The 21,308-nt window shown below is 32.6% G+C and overlaps 1 protein-coding gene across 6 annotated transcripts in view; it reads right to left on the bottom strand.

Annotated features, from left to right (window-relative positions):
- The window catches only part of SYT14 (synaptotagmin 14), a 260,052-nt gene that overhangs the window by 186,885 nt on the left and 51,859 nt on the right, over window positions 1-21,308 (bottom strand). For 3 of the 6 annotated variants that reach the window (XM_031937299.1, XM_031937300.1, XM_031937301.1), the window contains exons 1-2: window positions 3,540-3,627; window positions 761-2,108 (exon numbers count right to left, since the gene is read on the bottom strand). In XM_031937299.1, coding sequence (XP_031793159.1) covers window positions 761-1,898 — 1,138 coding nt within the window. In that variant the 5' untranslated portion in view covers window positions 1,899-2,108; window positions 3,540-3,627. Of the gene's footprint in view, window positions 1-760; window positions 2,109-3,539; window positions 3,705-11,660; window positions 11,818-11,989; window positions 12,093-21,308 lie in introns of those variants that run through there. The other 3 variants (XM_031937305.1, XM_031937303.1, XM_031937302.1) reach the window with 3 other exon arrangements.

Genomic DNA, 21,308 nt, shown 5'->3' with positions numbered 1-21,308 from the left:
ACACTATGAATATAGTTTCTTAATAATTCAGACCAATAACAGTACTAGATTGTAAGGTTCTTAAGGAAAGGAATTTGTTCTATTCATCTTTGTATTCAATAAAATGCCTGGTACAAAACCTTGCAAAGAGTAGGCAATCACTAAAAATTTATTTAATGATCAAGGATAAAAAGGACTTGACACATTTATAAAAGATAAAAAAAAAAATATTTTAAGATATAAGAAAAAATTCAATTCACAAGAGAAAATAAGTATTAATTAAAGAATAAAGTAAAATTTTGAAAAGTTATACCTACTGAAAAGTTAGACAACAGGCTTAGGTTCTTTAAAAATATATATATATATATTTGTAATAGACTCAAGAGAAAAGTTAATGCTTTAAAAAAAATGCCACTCATTGAAAGATATTCTTTTTAAATCTTATTTTTATTATTTTATTTTGCTTGTGTTTTCTTCTGCAACATGGAAAATATGGAAATGTGTTTAGCATGATTTCATATTATAATGGATATCAAATTGGATGCCTTCTCAAAGAAGAGGAAAAGATATAAGGGAGAGAATTTGGAAGTCAATTTTTTTTTAAAATGAATGTTGAAATACATTGATAACTATCAAGAATGAAAAAAAAAGCCACTCAATAGGAAGATTCAGAAAATGTTAAAATAGTTTAAAACATGTATAGGAAAAATGAGAAATCTGAAGAAATTTGGAAAAGTCAGAATGAAATTTGATCACCCAAACCAATGTCAAAGTACCTCACCTTTTTCTGGTACTTTCTCAGTATATTTTTCAACTTTATTTTTTGATAGTCCTTTATCAGCAAAAATGGCTTCATTTTTCTTTGTTTTTACTTCTGCTTTCATCTTGGAACATTGCAATGTATTTATCTGATGAAGTTCTTTGGAATCCCCCAAACCAATTATTGATGACTTGTGTTTAACTTTTTCCTCGAATCGAGGCTTTGACTTATTTGATGATGCTATATTTTTTTTAATAATGGATTTTTGTGCTGTATGCTTATTAATGTTCAACATATCTTTTGAAGGCTTTTCGTTTCTTGAATTCTGACTTCCTTTTGTTCCTTTAATATGCTTTCCTTCTTTCTTCAAATCAGCAGATATCTCTAAATCATTATGTCTGTTTTTATTTTCTTGAGAAAAGGAAATATCTTTATTATTTTTGCTATTTCCAAAAGAGATATGTTTAGATTTATATTCTTCTCTTTTATGATTATCTGTGATATTTTTTTGCTCTTGTGTGAATTTATTTCCAAAAGTATTTTTCTGATTTTTATTGATTTCTATCAATTTTGCCTCTTTCAACTGTTTATTACCATCCATTGAGTTTTTAAGCCCAATTTTTGTACTTCTGTCCACATTCACTGGTTCTTGACGTATATCCTGATTAAGCTCTGACACCCCATTTTCACTGAAGTCTTCTTTCAAAAGAGAATATTCAGCATGATTAGTTTCTTCGTGTTTTGGTTGATTTTGTTGTTTGTCCTTAACATGTCCTAAAAGTCTTTCCTGATGCAGATCTTGATCTTTCTTGGGAAAAACTGAAAAACTATGAAATTGTGTTTCTTTTGTTTTATGTTCTAACTGAGGTGTAGTTTTTTGGATATTGTTATCTATTGAGCTCTGAGACATTGAGGCATTTTCTTCCTTATTAAGGATAACTGTATCATCTGTTCGAAAAGCTTCATCTTCTGTGCGAAAACCATTTATCATACTTGTTACCTGTTCAGCTACTGAATCAGATAGATTATAACTGACCTCCCCAACAGCGCTAGTTAGATCTCCTACAGCACAACTCAGATCTTCTACTGCACTGCTAATTGTGTCAACCAGAGAAGACACTGAAGGTAGATTTTGTTGAAAATTTTTGAAAAATGCCATTTTCTAGCTCTCTCTCTTAAAAGATTCAATCAAGTTTTTTTTGTCTTGTTCAATGAAAATAATAGCCACCTTTCTGTAATTAAAAATTTTATACATTTACTTAATTGTTGATTTTCATCAGTTTAGCAGGGACTGTGGCATCACATTTCAGATTTAATCTTCTAGGAAATTCCTTTTGAATTGAGAGACATGATGAAGTAGAAATTGTCCCTAAAAAGTTGAATCACTTGCATTAAATACATTTTTCCCCATTCCATGTCTATTTCAAGAATAGTAACACAATAATTTTCCCTCTACTACATTTAAATCAATATCAACAAAATTGAAAAAAAAAACTTTTATTACATATTTTCAATCTGATTCAATCTATTATACTCTGATGATCTTTTACATTATTAAAAAGCTTCCTGTATTTTTTCAAAGTAGAGAAGATTTTAAAGAGAAAATATAGTTAATTTTTCACTTAAAAGAAAATAATTCTTTCATAAAAAGGATCACCAAATGGCTGCAAAAATCAGATCATCTCATACCATAGACCTCAACTACTTCTACATAAATTGTTAATGATGTTAGGAAACAAGACTGGTTTTAAGTATGAGTCAGACTGATCCTAATCAGGTCATGAAATCTATCTAATTTTAATGTCATAGTATGAAATTTGGCAAGCAGTAGATTTCTTTTAAATTTAAGGAGTAAGATTTTTTTTCAAAAGCAAGAAAATCAACTTCTTTTCGACTTTTCCTCCCTGACCCAACTCCAACTATGCTCTTTAGAATCATTCTCAACTAAATGACATGTAGTAATAATGACTCTAGATTGTACTTAGAAGGTTGAGATGTGATCAATGAATTTCTGATACTCATATGAGATAGACTATAAACAGACAAATAGAAATTCCATAACTATATGAATAATTCCTAGAATAAAGGTTTTAAAATAAAAACAATGAACTTCGTCTGTTTTGTCAAAATTCTAGCAAACTTTGTATTTAATACATTTCAAATAATAGTATAGTTATAGATGTTTATGTTACTAATGGAATAGGGAAGAACACTACTCTCAAAAATCAGAAGCCACACTAAATATTTAAAATGAAGCAGATAACCAATGCTCACATGGATAGAAATCAACTTTGATTATCTCCCTGTGAAGAGATTCTAAGATAATTTATTTTCCTACAGTTGCAGAAAAGAAGCATAGGTTAAAATATGATCAGATAAATTTCTTGTAAAGCCAAAACCAAAAAATTCTAGAGGATTATTTGGTCGAAAGCTTTATGCTTTACAAAGTATATATTTTTGGCTTAATACCTACCTTTGAAAAAAATTCCCTTTCTCCTAAATGGAGTTTTAAAAAATACGCATCTATCAATAAACATGGTGAAAACATTCTTTCATGAAAGTATATTGTTATTCATATTTGTACAACACAATTAATAAGCATCAAGATGCTGTTAAATGAAAAGGTAACCTACTAAATAATCAGATTAGAGTTTTAATCTTGGTTCACTGTAGAGTTGGATCTAACATTTTCATTTTAAAACAAAATAGATCTTATTTCTATTGTAGTAATTCAACATAGCAACAAACAAATTACTGATTTGTTTTGTTTTGTTTAAATAGGCAGGATATAGATACTTACAAACTTTATCTTGTGAATTCTTCCTTGTGCTGTATTCTGAACCAAGATCTGGAAAGCCACCAACATTTTCAAAACACAACTTCTTGTTAATATAGAGAAAAAGGAGCAACATCAAGATTATAAATACCCCAATAGCTGATAGGAATCCAACTGCCTCTGGAGATACTAGAGAGAAAAAAAAAAAGCTATAATGTAAATAGCTATAGAAAATAAATAGTTATAGGAAAAAAGTTCTATAAAAATAGCTATAAACATTTATGTAACTCTTTAAAAAGAAATCCCCATGTATATGTCTAAATTATTATTTTATTTAGATTAAAACTTTATAGTTTTTAAGAACCCCCAATACTGGTTCATAATTTTGACTGATTCTACATTTTTTCATCACATGACTTGATGCTGGATATGCTGTGCACGTGTCAGAAACATTTCCAATAAATTCTACTGATAGCTGAAGCATTCAATGAAAATATATGAAAGACTACAAAACAAGATCAAGTAATAGCATCATATATTCAATCTTGTTAACATGTTAAACATTTTTATTATTTTCTAATTCATTACATACTTATTAGTATCTAATATGTGCAAATCTTTATTAATCCTATTCTTTAAGTATGAGGGGTTTTTGACCTTTGCTCTGAACTGCACATAAATGTTTTAGATGCTAGGAATACCCTCCACGCACCTCCACCAAAAAGAAAAAGAAAAAGAATTGTTATATTCAAGGAGTTGACATTTTACTGGGAAATATAATATATACATAAACCAGTGAATACAAATGTGCAAGAAGGTAGGATAGACAGAAGAAGGGACACTTGAGCTGATCTTAGGAAGAAACTAAGGATTCCAAAAAGGCAAAAATGAGGTGTATTTTAAATAAGGTATAGTCTGTGTCAAAGCAAAAAGATAAGAGATGGACTCTTCTGGCCAAGGATCACAAGAAGGCCAATTTTGTTGCAATGCAAAATAAGAAATAATATTAAATAAGTCTAGAAATGCAAAATGGAAGTAAATTATAAAAGCTTTAAATAATAGGTTATGGAATTTGCATTTTATCCTAGGGGGAGTAGAGAACCACGGAAGATTTTTGACAATGGTCAGGCAGTGCTTTAAAAGAAAGATTATTTTGTCAGGTGAGTAGAGGATGACAACTTTGAAGCAAAGAGATTTAAAAGGAGGTTACTGGAATAATCCAGGCAAAAGATGATAAGGGCCTGAACAAGGTTTTGATCATATAGAGAAAATGGGAAAAATAGATATTATGAAGGCAGAATCAACAATATCTGGCAAATATTTAAACAGTGGGAATAAAGTAAGAGATTAATTACTTTAGAGGCATAAGTTAATAGAGAAAAGTGTAATCATTCCATTCTCATCTTAAAAACTTTACATGCCTCTCTTCTGCGTACCAAATAGTCTGTAATATGTAGCCCTCCAGAGTAGAGCAGAACAGAATTCACTTGTCACTCAGTACAAACTTCCATTCCAATCACAAAGGTCTGATTCTATCTCAAACAGGCCACTTTCATGTATTTATTTTTCATGTCCATATCCCTCTTTCAGCATAAAATGCATGGCATACTTTCTCTTCATGTGCCTATCTTTCAAGAGGTAATTCAAATCTCATCTCCTCCTCCATGAACTCTTTCCCAACTCAGTGATAATGTCCCTTTAACACTTGCTGCCTAAATCATACAATTAATGCTTTGTATTTACAATTCATGATAAGAACAATTCACATTTAGATAGCACTTTAGGACTGTCAAAGCACTTTACATAGGAAGACAAAGACCCAAGAGAATAGGGAAGAGTTCAGGAGATCCTGTCAAGTCTAGTGGGATTTTGCAACAGAGACTGAACATTGCCTAATCCTTTAGTGTTTGCTCTGTCCAAACATCATCATGCCCTTTCCCCCACGCTCCCAGGTGCTACAGTACAGCCTAACACACACACACACACACACACACACACAAATAACACAAAACATTACAGACATATAGGGAAAGTCAGCCACAAATATCAGACCTGAAAGCAGTCACCTATTGTAGACAGCCTTTTTGAGGAGTTTAGCTACAAAGGGTGGAAATGGATCAAGTGTCTTCAGAATGAAGGAGACATACATGAGGAGTTGGGATGGAAAGGGATCACTTGAATAAGAGGAGAGGTTAACCCTGATAAGGAGTAAGGCCACTTTATCATATGAGACAGTAGGGAAGGAGGAAATAGTGGTAGAAGGCATCTAAGAAAGAGATGAGGAAGAAAAGAAAAGAAGAAGCTTATGCAGAATGGGCTTTTTTTTTTTTCAGCAAAATAACAAGGTAAGATTTTTCAGATGGTAGAGAAGGAGGAGCCATGGAAGTTTTGAGGAATTTCTCTCTGTTGATTCCTGCTTATTTTGAAAAAAGAAATTATTATAAAAGAAGTTATTAATTGGCATATATTTGTATATATTTATTTTTATACTACTTATGTACATATATAATACCCACACATACATATATATAATATGTGCATGTGTGTATATATACATATACACAAATGTGTATATATAAAGGATGTATTTTTTTATGTCCTTTAATAGTATGTAAGCTCCTTATGAATAGGAATTTTCATTCTTTGGATTTGTATTTCCAATGTCTAGCACAAAGCCCTGAAAATAGTAGGAACTTAATAAATACTTGAGTAATTGATAGCATCAATAATTTCCCTTCCCTCTACATAAAGGGCTGAATTCTAAATTCTCCTTTTTACAAAAATATTACACTGCTCAGGAATTACTTCTCTCTCTCTTTTTTTTTTTTTTTTTATTTAATAGCCTTTAATTTACAGGATATATACATGGGTAACTTTACAGCATTAACAATTGCCAAACCTCTTGTTCCAATTTTTCACCTCTTACCCCCCCCACCCCCTCCCCTAAATGGCAGGATGACCAGTAGATGTTAAATATATTAAAATATAACTTAGATACACAATAAGTATACATGACCAAAACATTATTTTGCTGTACAAAAAGAATCAGACTCTGAATTATTGTACAATTAGCTTGTGAAGGAAATCAAAGATGCAGGTGTGCATAAATATAGGGACTGGGAATTCAATGTAATGGTTTTTAGTCATCTCCCAGAGTTCTTTTTCTGGGTATAGCTAGTTCAGTTCATTACTGCTCCATTAGAAATGATTTGGTTGATCTCGTTGCTGAGGATGGCCTGATCCATCAGGACTGGTCATCATCTAGTATTGTTGTTGAAGTATATAATGATCTCCTGGTCCTGCTCATTTCACTTAGCATCAGTTCGTGTAAGTCTCTCCAGGCCTTTCTGAAATCATCCTGTTGGTCATTTCTTACAGAACAGTAATATTCCATAATTTTCATATACTACAATTTATTCAGCCATTCTCCAACTGATGGACATCCATTCAGTTTCCAGTTTCTAGCCACTACAAAAAGGGCTGCCACAAACATTCGTGCACATACAGGTCCCTTTCCCTTCTTTATAATCTCTTTGGGATATAATCCCAGTAGTAACACTGCTGGATCAAAGGGTATGCACAGTTTGATAACTTTTTGAGCATAGTTCCAAACTACTCTCCAAAATGGTTGGATTCGTTACTTCTCTCTCTTAAAAAAAACTACAAAACCTTGAAGTTGCTAGTTAAGTAATTCTAAGACAGGTGCTTCCAGCACTTTTTTCTCTAAGTTGAAAAACTCTTATACTTGGTGCTAGTGAAGCACCATAAGACCACTCAAGAAATCCTCTCCTTTCTCTAAAAGTCTGAGGTTGAGTAAATGTCACAAAATTTTATTCTCCTAGAGGCCACACAGATGAAAACATCCATAAGCTTCTTCCTCTTTAGAGCTGAGTCCAGCCACTCAAGATCTAATAACTCAATACTCTTATCACAACTTTGACTGTTACTGATTCTTGGGATGAAAGGCTGTCATCTAAGAAGCTGAAAGGAGGAGCGGACGGTCAGTCTCTGAAGTTTATGTTTATGTAAAGGTACCCTCTGAAGGACCAAATTCTATTCTAAGGTCTCCTTTACTTATAAAAGGGCCAAAAGAGGCCAAATTTGTGATTTATCCCATTTTCTAAGATCAAGCACAAAGAAGAAATGCCTGCTTTTCAATAATCTAAGCTAATGAATTCATCTCCAATAAGAAATATCTGTTTTCCAAGAATTTCAAAGGGAGCATATTCATCTCCTCTGTGTGGTAGAAGCAATACAATCTACCAAAGTCTCAATGCCATGGAAACCTGGCTAGTTTTTTTGTTTGTTTGTTTGCTTTTTAAAGATCTTACCCTATGCAGGTTAGGTTAGTTGTTTTTCTTTAAAAGTCACTGAAACTGGCTTAGAGTATTAAAGATTAGACTGCTGAAGTGCTTCCTTGGTCCCTTAAGGATACAAAAGGGCCACCCAAGTGTAGTAGAACCCTCCAGACTTGGTATATGTCCCACATATATGTGAGTCACTATATCTTGTCCTTATGAACAAATATATGCCTGGAGGATGGGGAAAGAGTAAGAACAAGGCAGGAGTCTACAAAAGCCAAATGTTGTATCATGTATTTTGTCAACTACTGAAATATTTTTAAGTGTTTCCATTTTGTTCTAATATGAAACCTAAATTATCAGGAAATTATATAGTCAGAGAATGAACTTGAGCCAGAATTTAAAAAGAGAAAAAAGGAGAGTGAGCTGGATTGACTTTGGGAAATCACATAGGGCTCCCCAGATTTCTTTAAGGACAAAAGAGAATTCTAATTTTTGATCTTATATGCCTAACATCTACCAGAATGCTTACTCAGTTTAACTGAAATGCTTTCAAGAAGCTCGAGTTTCTCTCTGAAATGGACTTATTTTTTAATACCAATATTCTTCTGTGAGATGGAATGGCTACAACTACTAGAATATCAGTCTCTAGGAATTGAGACAAAGTTTTGGTAGGCTTGGGCAAGTCATAAAAATACATGTAATGAAAGATGTTACAACAGAAAAAAACAAACAAAAAGATTGGTCAGTCATGTGCAAAGAGATTAACTAGTAGGAGGTTTGCATTCTCCATTGGAATCTATTCAATGTCAGCAGATATAGGAATTAGAGGAAATTCTCCAATAAATTAGATAAATCTACTTTGGAGGACTTATATAGTTATATAACATGGGAAAGCTTAGATAATGCTTTACTTTATATCACTACAAGGAATACCTATAACCAATTAAATTTCAAAATTACTTATCAAAGTAGAAATGGAAAAAAATTACAAATGTTAATTCTCTTCAATATTAGTTTTAAAATATTACAAAATAAATTTCTAATTTACAGCATATGCCAAGTTCAAAAAGTGAATATCAGAAAAAAGAAGACTATCATCAAAATGTATTCTAAAATATAATTTCTATAATAATGTTAATTAATAAAGCAGCATTCAACTAAAAACAATTATTCTTTCTGTGATATATATGATTTTCTGGAGATAAAATCTAAATTACATTTTCAAGTGAGAAAACAATAAAACCCTACCAAAAAAGACTGAAACTTTACCTTACTCAAGTTACTTGATTAATTATTTACATCCATCTGACTGGGAATTCTCTCTTGTATCCATTTGCAAACAGGTAAAAGGCATCATTCATTTATATAAATATAAATAACATATTTGAGAAAGGAATCTCAATTCTTAGTATAATATAAATAGCATTAGTATTTAGAAAATTAATTTTAGTTTTCTATATATTTTGTTACTATAGAAGTATTTTTTATTTTTAATTATAAAATTAAAAGTCAAATCAAGAGTGAATACAATTTTTCTTCTAACTTGCTGCATTCACTTAAATTTTCATTTCATTACCTGATTATATTATCACAAATATTTCAAATGTGAAAATAATAATAATAAATACATAATGGTTGCTAAAACAAAGACAATCGAAATTACATATCTTTATCACATTTTTCTACTGCATCAATAATGGAGATGTTTTCTAAATGAAATTTTGTATTATCTCAATGTACAAATCATAATCTTGACACAATAATAGTTATTTTCTTTGTATTATTTGCTTTGTATTAAAACCTCCTTTAGACTAATTAAAAACACCTATATTCCATGGAACTAACGTATTCAGAAAATTAAGTCTACATTTTAAAAAATCAAACTTAAACTTACTCTTCTTATGAACTCAAAGAAAATGTCAAAATACAATAACTTACTATTTGCAAATTTACCGCAGTAATTCTTAAAATGCCATATACTTATTGTCCCGTTCATTTGCCCAGTCAAACATGAAACCCTTGGGTTATCCAACCACATGACATGGATACTTTAATTATTCAAGTCATAGCTCCAATTCTATCTCCTGCACAAATTAAGGGATTGTGTGAGAAGCTATTAGAGTTTTTAAAATAAGTGTGCTTATCTGTCAATTACATTATATTTCTGGCCTTGAATTTAATCTGAAAGTTTTTAGAATTTGTTTCATTTGACTTTGACTTTAAGTTGATAATCAATTAATAAGCACTTATTAAGTGTCTGCTAAATGCCAGGATTGTGCTATAATGATAAAATAATCTAAAAGATAATCAGTCCTACAGGAAATTAAATATGAACACTTATTTCCTATTGTTGTTACTACTTTAATTCTATAAAATGGTTATTTTTCAAAAATATTTGTAAGCAATGCAGCAAATTAAAAACTAGAAAAATATCATATTGACTAATGACAGAACTTAATTATAAAATTCTTTAGAGTCTATAAAAATGAAATGAAAATATACATATTTATTAAGGAATGATATAATTCTTGAGTAGCAATGAAGATCAAAAAAATGAACAATTTATCTTTAAAGGTTTTATTTGACATGAAGAAATTAAAATGGATTAATAGAAGCTTTTCAGCAAATTAATTTCAAGTTTATAGAATTGGAGTTAGAAAGAAAATCTAAAGTTATTTAGTTTAACCTGTACTTGAACAAAAATCCCTTCTATGATACACCCAACAAATACGCATCCAGCCATCAAACTTCCAATAAGACCCAATTCATTGTTACATTTTTTGATCATCCTAATTGTTAGAAAGTTTTTCCTTGCATCAAAGCTAAAATTGCCTCTCTGCAACTTTCATACATTACTCTTCGGGCCTTCTGGATCCAAGCAGAAGAAATTTAAATCTTCTTCCACATAGTAGAATTTCAAATACTTGAAGACAGCTATCATATCCTGCCTAAGTCTCTTCTTCTCCAAATTAAATACATCCAGTTCCTTCAACCAATCATATGGTAAGTAATACCTTTACTATTCTAATCATTTCTTCTAGATTCTCTTTGGTGTGTTAAGGTCCTTCCCAAATGTATGATAAAAAAAAAATAGCACAATACTCTAATGGAAAGCATATTGACTTTGAAAAAACACAAATTATTAATTTCTGTTACACTGGATTTTTATTTATTTTGTTAAATATTTTCCAATTATATTATAATCTGGCTCTGGCTGCACTGGAGAGTTTTATAGCTACAAGTTGGAACAGCTTTGGTCTAGATGTCATATGAGCAGAGACTAGGAAAGTGGGGCAATAAATAGCCATATTCTAGAGGCTGTGCTTTCAATGGGCTGGGAATGGGAGGTGGAAAGAGTATTTTAAATCAAGAGACAGATCTAAAGTATAAATCAAGCAAGCTGACTGTAGTTAGCTTGCATCCAACAAAGCTTCAGATTTCAGCCTACTTGTCCCAGCTCTTAGCATCAATCCTTATCCCCAAATTACAGATCTGACTTGCTAAATTATTTTGCCTAAAAAAAACATGCATGTTATACTTTATGGATGATTTGAAGAACTCAAAAAAGAATGATCTTTAGTATATACATTTTTTCTCTTCCACACAAACCTAAAGCTAATGAGCAGGATGCAATTCTTCTATAATTTACTTGGTTGCTATAATATTGTTAACTCATATTAAGTAAACAATCCAGTAAAACCTCAGATCCTTTTCACAAAAGTGTGGTCTAGCCATATTACTCCCATCTTGAATTTGTTAAATTTACTTTTCAATTAAAAACATAAGATTACATTAACCTCTATTAAATTTAATCAAATTAGATTCAGCTCATTATTCTAACCTGTCAAACAGGGTGGGGACTTCTGGGTCACTCCAACAAGATGGAGGACTACACATTTTCTCTGATCCTCACGACCTCTCAAACCTCTCCAAAATAGAAAATATGTGCCAAAGATTAAGCAACTTCAGCTGTCTCCATGGTTTAGGACACCCAGAACCTAAAAAGAGGTTTAAAAAACAAAACAAAACAAAAAATATGAACTGAAGCCTAGCCCTGAACTCACATATCTACACTCCCATCCCAGTGGCCACCATGCTACTGGCAGCAAGGCTGCACTAGCCAATCCAAGGACCCAACCCATGAACTTGCAATAAAATCTAACCCCACACCTCAGTCTTCCCTCTCCTTTTCAGTTCCATGGAGATCTGGGCTCTTCAAAGGCCAAGTTCCTTAAGGATCTCTGTACTACAAAAGATCTCTGCAGAAGAATAGAAGAACAGAGAAAAGGCACAGGACACACATCTGGGCTTGATATACAGCCCAACCTCATTCTCTTCTCTTCCCCTTCCCCATTCTATAGTCTTTGAAACTCTAAGAAAGATACCAATTGAAACATCTTCAGCAAATTTTCAGGCTACAAAATAAATCCTCAAAAATCAACAGCATTTCTACAGAACCCAAGTGAAAATAATAGAAAGGGAAATCTCATTCTGAATGACTACAAAATGCATAAAGTACTTTGGGATAAACATACCAAAGCATACCAAAAAACTGTATAAATTCAATTACAAAGTGCTCCTGACAATACTACTATAAGTTAATTTCTCTTTTTGATGTTTTACCAATCAATTTCAAGAAAACACTTTATAGAACTTGATTAAAATGACAAAATTCATTTGAAAAAAAATAAAAGATCTAGATTATCAAGAAAAACAATGAAAAGAAATATGGACAAAGGGGGACCCTTCATACAAGGCAATAGTATTCAGTTCAACAAACACTGAAATGATTACTGTGTACAGAAAACTGTGCTGAGTGTTAGAAAAGATGCAGAGTTTGACTAAAACAAAGTCCCTGAAGCATACATTATAGTAGGGAATAACACCTATACATAGATTACTAAAGCATGTATCAGTGGATGACTTATCTAAGGAATCATGGAGGAAAGACTAGTATAGCTGGGAGAATTAGGGAAGTCTTCTTAAAGCCACGGACTTTTAAGGTAGACTTTAAAGAAAAGGATTTAGCTGAAAGAAAGGAGAGAGAAGACTAGATTCTAGGAATGCTGTAGATTATGACTAGAGGAACAGAAACAAGAAAACAGTTTATTTGGGAAACCAAGAGTCTTCTTGCCTAGAAACACCTTAAAAGTATATGGAGTAATAATATAAAACAAAGCTGGAAAAGTAGAGTAGCAGCAGATTGTTGAATTTACTCAATAGGCAAGAAAATCTAATGAAGGTTATTGAGCAACATTATATTTGCATGCATGTGACAAATTAGGTTGGCAACATTTTGAAAGATGGGAGGGGAGAGGAGAAAAGAGGATGGGAGGTTGGAATAATAAAAGATTCCTGGGAAGATAGATAATTGAGCAAATTATCAAAAAAAAAACTTGAATAATCTTAAAAAAGAGTTCTGAATAATCCTTTGACCATTTATCTAATGTGGAATGTCCCCATTGCTTTGAATGCCAATCTAACTATTTCTCTCTGTGATTCAATGACTAAACACAAGGAGAAACAATAAAGGAAGAATGAATACATATGGCCTATCTTCTTTGTGTTTAAAATCTTAAGATTTAATATGAAATTATATTTCCATCCATAAACCTGGGAGATATGATGTAAGACCAATAGTCAAACCCCACCCCAAAAGTAATTCCCAAACTATTATGATTTGAAAACAAATTTATTATGCTGTCCACAACAACCAATATCATCTTTCTGAAAAGTGATGATCGTCATCCTCCTGCTTATTCATTATCAACAGACTGGAATTTTCCCCTTCATATCATATTCCTTTATTTGTATATATCACTTCCCATATCCCCCTCACTTAACATTACCATGTTATTAAGTGCAAAAAAGGCAGGATAGCCATAGACCTAGAACATGCATAGATCCCCAAATCTACTGATTTTTGCAAGACAAACCAAGTATGCTGGCAAAGAATTAACAGGATCATGTGTACATTTGTATGACCAACTGGCCTGTATAACCAAAAAGTGACTATCAGACATTCAGAATCAACCTGAAGAGACTTCCTGAGCCCAAGGATCAGTAATAATTAATATCTTTACCAGTGACCTAAATGAAAGAACTGTGAGCATATTCATTAATTTTGCAAATGATCACTTAATTGGTTAGGGTTGTTAATATGATGGAATATAGGAACAGACTCTAAAGTGACCTCAATAAGTTATAGGAGCAGTCTACCAAAGCAGGAAGTTTAACCAAGATCATTGCAAGCAAATACCATGGGAACACAAAATGAAACTATCCACAGAAATGATCAGTTGGCACAAATAAAACAAGAATAGTCACAAAGCAATATAAGTTTAATAGGACATTAACAAGAATTCAGTTCAACTAAAACTAAACCCAAACATACTCCTTTTTCATGGTGTTACTATTGGGGATCTTGAGATTTAAGAAGCATTGTCTATACCCTTAAGAATCTTATAATCTAGCCAGGAAAGTGAAACATGTATTGTAAAGTATAATTCAAAATAGAATGAGATAAAGGTATAATCTGTTTACTACTATACTCATCAATCAGACCCTTATTAGGGTAGTTCTGATTTCTAAATTGTAAAATAATATGGGAAAAATTGAAGGGAAAAAAATGGATGGTAAAATCACAAAGGTTCAGATAAAAGTCACCTATAACTAAAGGGATATAAAATGGTGAAAGGAATTGATTTTTTTTTTGAAAAACGGATGGAAACAGTTCAGAAAAATCAGGTTTAGACAAACATTTTAGATAGTAAGTTGAAAACAGAAACAGAAACAAAAGGTCAGACAATAAAAATCAAAAGATAATTAAATCATAACTATAGTTTAATTTTAAAAGGAGACAAAGAAGAGACAACAGAAAATTTTCATCACATAAAATTAAAAAGCTTTTGAACTAATAAAACCAACCAAAAAAATTACAAGAGAAATGGTGGTGGTCTTCAGTCAATTCAATTTTGTCAGACACTTCATGATCCCATCCAGGGGTCCTCAAACTACGGCCCACGGGCCAGATGTGGCAGCTGAGGACAATTATCTCCCTCACCCAGGGCTATGAAGTTTCTTTATTTAAAGGCCCACAAAACAAAGTTTTTGTTTTTACTATAGTCCAGCCCTCCAACAGTCTGAGGGACAGTGAACTGGCCCCCTATTTAAAAAGTTTGAGGACCCCTGCGCATAAACCATACTGTTCATCAGTTTTTCTTGGCAAAGATACTAAAGTGATTTGCCAATGGATTAAGACAAATAGACTTGCCCAGGGTCACATAGCTAATAAGTGTCTGAGGACTGATAGGAACTCAGGTCTTCCGAATTCCAGGCCTAGTGTTTTATTCACTGAGCCACCTTCTGCCTGATTGAAAAAAAAGTCTTTGCATCATATATCATATATAAAATCTAACCATCTAAGGAAGTGGTCCCAGTGTTAACAGGACCCCATATCCCAGGTCACATCTATACCAATCGCTGTCCAAATGCATCTGTAGTGAGCCAAAGAAACCTAGGAATAGTAGTAGCATCCAGCATCCTGCAACCATTTTCCAGGAGGTTTGCCCTTACAGAGATGTGACTTGGCAACGCTTCTACAAATACCCCAGCCCTTATCTCAAATAATTCAATGGATGTAGTTTTAACAATTGTAAATGACAAGAAAGAAAATGTATTACTCTCGTCTTTACCACTAAAAAACACCAGGCCTATTCCTCTGACATGCAAGTGAAACCTCCTATTTGTTACTGCTGAAGTCTCTTCCCACTCTCAAATTCTGATTCTATTGTTCCCACTCTCAAATTCTGATTCTATTATTTTATTGTCTCTTGCTAATAAAATGGGAGCTCCCCAAGAGCAAAAACTTCTATTTTTCTATTTGCTTCATCAGTGCTTGCATATGATAAGCACTTAATATTTTTTTTCATTAATTCATATCTAAAGTATATAAGGAATTGTTACAATAGTCATTTTCCCAATAGATAAAGGGCCAAAGGATATGGAATTATCAAAATAATTGCAAACTATAAATAACCAAAGAAAAACTTACTCAAAATCTCTAATAGTAAGAAAAATGCAAATGAAAATATCTTTAAGCTTTTACCTCACAGTACTCAAAATGGCAAAAATATTAAAGATGTCACCAATCAGTGCAGGAATGAGAAAGGCAGGCTTACAGATAGATGCATGCACTGTTTGTGGGGCTATGAAATGGTCCATCTGTTCTGGATATCATTGGTGTTACTTAGAAAAAGTGACTAAACTATCAATCCTAGTGCTCTTCAGATGCCTCAGGAATTCAAAGACTAAAATAAATTTCCAATTAACAAAATATTTATAACAGCACTTTTTATGGTAGCAAAAAAACTGGACAAAAGTGTCTAATGAATGGGGAGTGAATGAAAAACAGAGCACATGAGTATAACACAATAAGATGCAGTTAAGAAATGATGACTTTTAAGAAGCCAAAAAAAAAAATCATGACAACAACATAAAAGAAAATTACTGAAAGGATGTCAAACTATGAATTTTCTGAAAGGATAAGACTGAATATTTATCTGAAAGAAAAGATAATGAAACATACCCTTCTTCTCTCAGCTGAGAGACAGAGGACTGTAAGAACAGAGTATTGTATACATTGTCAGATTCAGTCACTATATAATATGTTTTGCTTAATTGTTCTGTTTGTTACAGGGAAGAATTCAGCCTGAAAGAAGCAGAGGACAGGGTTGAAATGAGTAGAAAAAGCCTCAATAAAAGTGTGGGTGTTTTTTTAAAGAAAGGCTTCAATAATGATTTTCAATCCATAAAATGTTATTTTGAAAATTATACCACCATGAAAACTAAAGAATAAATAGGCTTAAATTAAGTAGTAGTTTGTTTAGATCTGTGAAAAAACTAAATTGTATGAGTAATTACAGACCAAAAACAGGGTTTCAAGAAGGGCCTTAGGAAGAAGAGATTTGAAAGAATGAGAAAAGTTTGACTAAGTAAAAAGTATAGAATAAAGGAATAAAGACTATTTGGACCCAAACTGAGCATTTTTTTAAAATGAGGATAGAATTAACTATATCCAGAGAGATGAGGGCATTAAATTTCATATTTTTTAAAATGTATGGACATTTCCAAAAGGAAAAAAGTTAAATATATAAATACAAATATGAAAGCATTGTAGGAACATATAAATACAAATTCACATTAGTGAATTAGCAAAATAAAGCAAATAAAAGAAAGGACAAAAATAATGAAAAAAAAATTTTTTCACAAATTAAGTTGTAATTCCAAAAAAAAGAAGTGACCAAAAAGAAAAAAAGTATTTACAAAAGAATTTAGTATTTGTGAATGAAAAATGAATATGCACATTTCTATGTGAATATATTGGTGAATAGTTCCCCATTCAACTACTTAACCAAAACAAATACTTTAAGGGGAAAAAAGTTTTCCCAATATAACTCCCACATTCAGATCTTTCCTCACTTAGCAACAATTGTTGCTGCCAGCAGAAGATTCTTTAAGCATAGCTCCCTCTGTTCTTGACAGCACAAAGAGTTAATGTAAAGGACAGCTGATTATTTGCCACTGTGGAGGAGAGAAAGATAGTTTGTCTCTATGCTTTGCTTCCATCTCCCTTGGGCTTGGGTGAGAGGCAGCCAGCCTGTAAAGCATCCCCTTCAATCATTCTGCAAATTATCTCCTTTTCTTTCTGTCTCTCAAACACATATGAAGACTCCATTAAAAATTATTAGCTCCAAGCTATGAGAAATAGCTGAAGGGAGAAATGTTAAGAGAGCTGAATTCTACCATTAATGTCACCCCTAAATACTGTGCAACTGAGTGAGCTGCTATTTTTAAGTGAAGTAAGAACTCAAGCATTAATAGTGGTTATGAACATCTAGTTACCATCCAGAACATTTCCTTCCTTCTCTCTTGGCTTTTCCTTTGCCTCACAGCCCACATCATTATATGTTAGTTGGCCAGCACCTTAAAGTGTCAAACCAGCAGATTTATAGACCACAACAAATTTCAGATGACCAGGCACCTGTGAATACCTACAAGTTGGACACATAAAGATGTAAATATCCAAACTTTGAACTAATTTCCCCTCTTAAAAGTTAAAAATAAAGCTAACATGCCCATGAACTATTCCTACTAATTCAACTTCACCACTATTGCCCCTCTCACTTTTGGTAGATAATTTATCCTCCTCCACTGAAGAATCTGAAGTCGTGGAACAATAACTCCTCAAATCCTCAAATATTCTCATCAATGCTGCCTTTTCCCCTTTCTTTCCATTCAAAGAAGAGACACTCCTATTTTTCCACTAAAACTATCTTTCTCCATAATCTCAATTCCTACTAGTTACTATAGGAATTTGCTCTAGCAATATTCCTATCTTTCAAAAATCTTTAAACTCTCAGTTCTGGCTCCTTACCTACATAATATATCCTATGCTAATATATCCAATACTAAAAATTAAGCCTCTCATTGATTTTTTTTCCATCCAACTATCATATTATCTGAATCAATAAGTAAGCATTTAAGTTCATGTGTACAACAATTCTAGGGATAGGAAGAGACACCAAAACAAAACAAAACAAAGTCACTGTTCTTAATGAATACTTATTCTAATGGGGAGACATCATGTAGGTAACTAGATACATATATGTATATGTATATACATATACAAGATACATGAAGACTGTAATCTGAAAGAGGAAGGCATTATCTTAAGGAGAGTAGGAAAGGCCTCTTGAGCTGTGTCTTGAAGGAAACCACAGAAATTAAGAAAGAAAGGAAAGAGAGTAAAGCATTCCAAGCCCAGGGGATAAACAGTGAAAAGCTACAGAACTGGCAGTGCAAAGTCATGTTTGAGAAGCTACCGTAGGGCAACAGAACTGGATTTTAGAGAATGTAGAGGCAAGGTATAAGAAGGCTAGAAAAAGTAGAAAGGGACAAATTATGAAGATCACCAAGGCCAAACAGAAGATTTATTCAATCCTGAAGGGAAAAAGGAGCCAGTGGACCTCTTTAAGAGCTTTATATTTAAAATATCACCATGGCAACTAAATGGAGGATGGACTAAAGTGGGGAAAAAACTTGAAGAAATGACTCCTATAAAGACTACTATAGGACTCTAAATAAGAGATGAAAAGAGAGTTGGGGACATCTTCAAAAGATATTATGAGGCAATGTATTCAAGAGATGTTGTGAAGATAAATGAAGTGAATATAATTGAGAATATAGAGTTGATGACACTGAAGTTCTAGGACTAGATACCTGAAGGCAGTGATAAGCAAGGTTAGACTAGGAGAGGGTTTGAAGAAGAGAGTGGATTTTGTTACGGACAGATGGAGATGTGTGACTGAATGTATATCTCAACAGACAAGTCAAAGTGTCCAATAAGGATTGAGAGAAGCCCATTTGTTAGACAACAATTAAGAGATGATTGTTCAATGATAAGGAAAGAAACTAATACAGATGCTAGAAAAGAATAAGAGACACAAAGTGAAGAAACCAGTTTTTGCCAGCTTTCTCAAGTAGATTATTATAAAAGAGATAGCTATAGAATAGAATATATAAGATATAGAATATATATAAGATATAGAATATATAAGATATAGAATCATAGCTAATTAATATGGTCAGATTAAATACGGGGTTTTTTAAGAGCCATATTAGTGACTATTTCACTAGTCCAATTCCTTCCATGTTCTCCACATTATTTCCTTCTCCTCATTCCATTCAAGTACTTTATCTTTTTCCTATTTCTTCATCTACAATATTCTCCCACAGAATCCAGAAGTTAAAAAAAATTTGGACATGGTGAATGGAAGATAATCATAGAATACCAAGTGTGAACTGGAAATAGAGGAAGATAGAGAAAGACTGTGAGTAGTTAAAAAAAAAAACATCCAGGACTGGATAAATAGATTTTAGTGTCATCTACACAATGATAGTAATTAAACCCATGGGAGATGACAAGGTCATCACATGGGAAAAATGATGAGAAGAAAATCCAGGACGTCTTGGAGTACATTATTAGGAACTAAAATACAAATAACGATCCAGCAAAGGAAACTGAGAAGTAGTATATATAGTAGATATTTACCCCCCAAAAAAAAGGTATATATAATATAAAATAAAACAGATATATATATATATATATAATTTTTTAAAAAAGAGAGAGAAGCAGAAGTCGAACAGGAGAGTCTAGAAAGAACAGTGAAAATCCATAGAACCATAAAATCCAAAAAGTAACCCAGAAAGAGCATGTTATAAACAGTTTCAAATGCTGTAGATATGGCCAAATAGATGAAAAATGGGGAAAAGTCATCATATATAGAAATGAAAAGATCACTATTAACTATGGAAATAGAAGCGTTGGTTCAATGATAATGTCAGAAGCTAGGCTAAAAAGTTGAGAGATAAGAAGTCAGAAAGTGGAGGAAAAAAATGTACATAGATATTTTTTCCAGAAGTTAGGTTCACACACATCTTCTGTGAAGAAGAGAAGATAGATATATATATATATATATATATATATATATATCATTATATCATAATTACTTTGGGATAGGAAGCCCTAGGAAAGATTTTCTTTGTTTTGTTTTGTTTTTTTATTTAAGATGGAGGAGACTTGGACATATTTGTAGGCAGCAGGAGAGAAACTAGTAAATTGAGAAACAAAAAGTAGAAAGTGTAGGAATGTTTGTGGGAACAATCTGTCAGGGATAATGGAAGGGAATGAGATAATAGATACAAGGGCTTGGCTGAGTGAAAGAGACTACTCTTTCAGACGAGTGTAAAGGAAGAGAAAATAGGGAATAATAACAAGAGATTCTGATACACAGAGAAGAGAATATTTAAAGAACAGCCTGTATTTTCTCAGTAAAGATGAAGTCCTAAGCTGAGATGGTAGAGGAAGGTTTGAGGAGAAAAGAGATTTCAAACAGCTTCTGTGGGAAATGAGATCAAAGAGGAGTGAAATACTTGGCGCTGTAAAGGCAAAACTAGGATTAAATAACATCAATTTGTAGTGGAACAAGTCAGCTCAGACCGTCTTCAATTCTGTTCAGTAGAACTGTAGTAAGAGCAAAAGAAGTGGATGTTGAGAGTAGTGCCAAGTTGGGTTGTTTCAAGGATATGATAAGATGGGGGGAAAGAGCAAGATGGAGGTACAATTAGAATTGTACACTTCTAATGCCAGCACCTTTTTAGTTCAGGTTCAATGGTGCAAAGAAATGAAGCACTTGGAAGTTACTGAATAATTAACAAAGCAGTTTTGCTTTGCCCCAAAATAAGAGGACTGGCATCCAGCTGGGACCAACTCTGTTGCTCTAAAATTCACTTGGTTGGAGTCTGAGGCTAATGAAATGAGAATTTTGCAGCATGGGAAGAAGCTGAGAGAGCTCTGAGCCTCACCCCCAGGGTAACCCCAATCAAAGAAGAAAGAATCAGAAATGAAAAATATGTGAATAAAAAGGGG

This window comes from Sarcophilus harrisii, chromosome 4, assembly GCF_902635505.1.
Source record: "Sarcophilus harrisii chromosome 4, mSarHar1.11, whole genome shotgun sequence".
Lineage (NCBI taxonomy): Eukaryota > Metazoa > Chordata > Mammalia > Dasyuromorphia > Dasyuridae > Sarcophilus > Sarcophilus harrisii.
The sequence above is the reverse complement of the archived record's forward strand: the minus strand, read 5'-3'. Positions and strand labels throughout refer to the sequence as shown.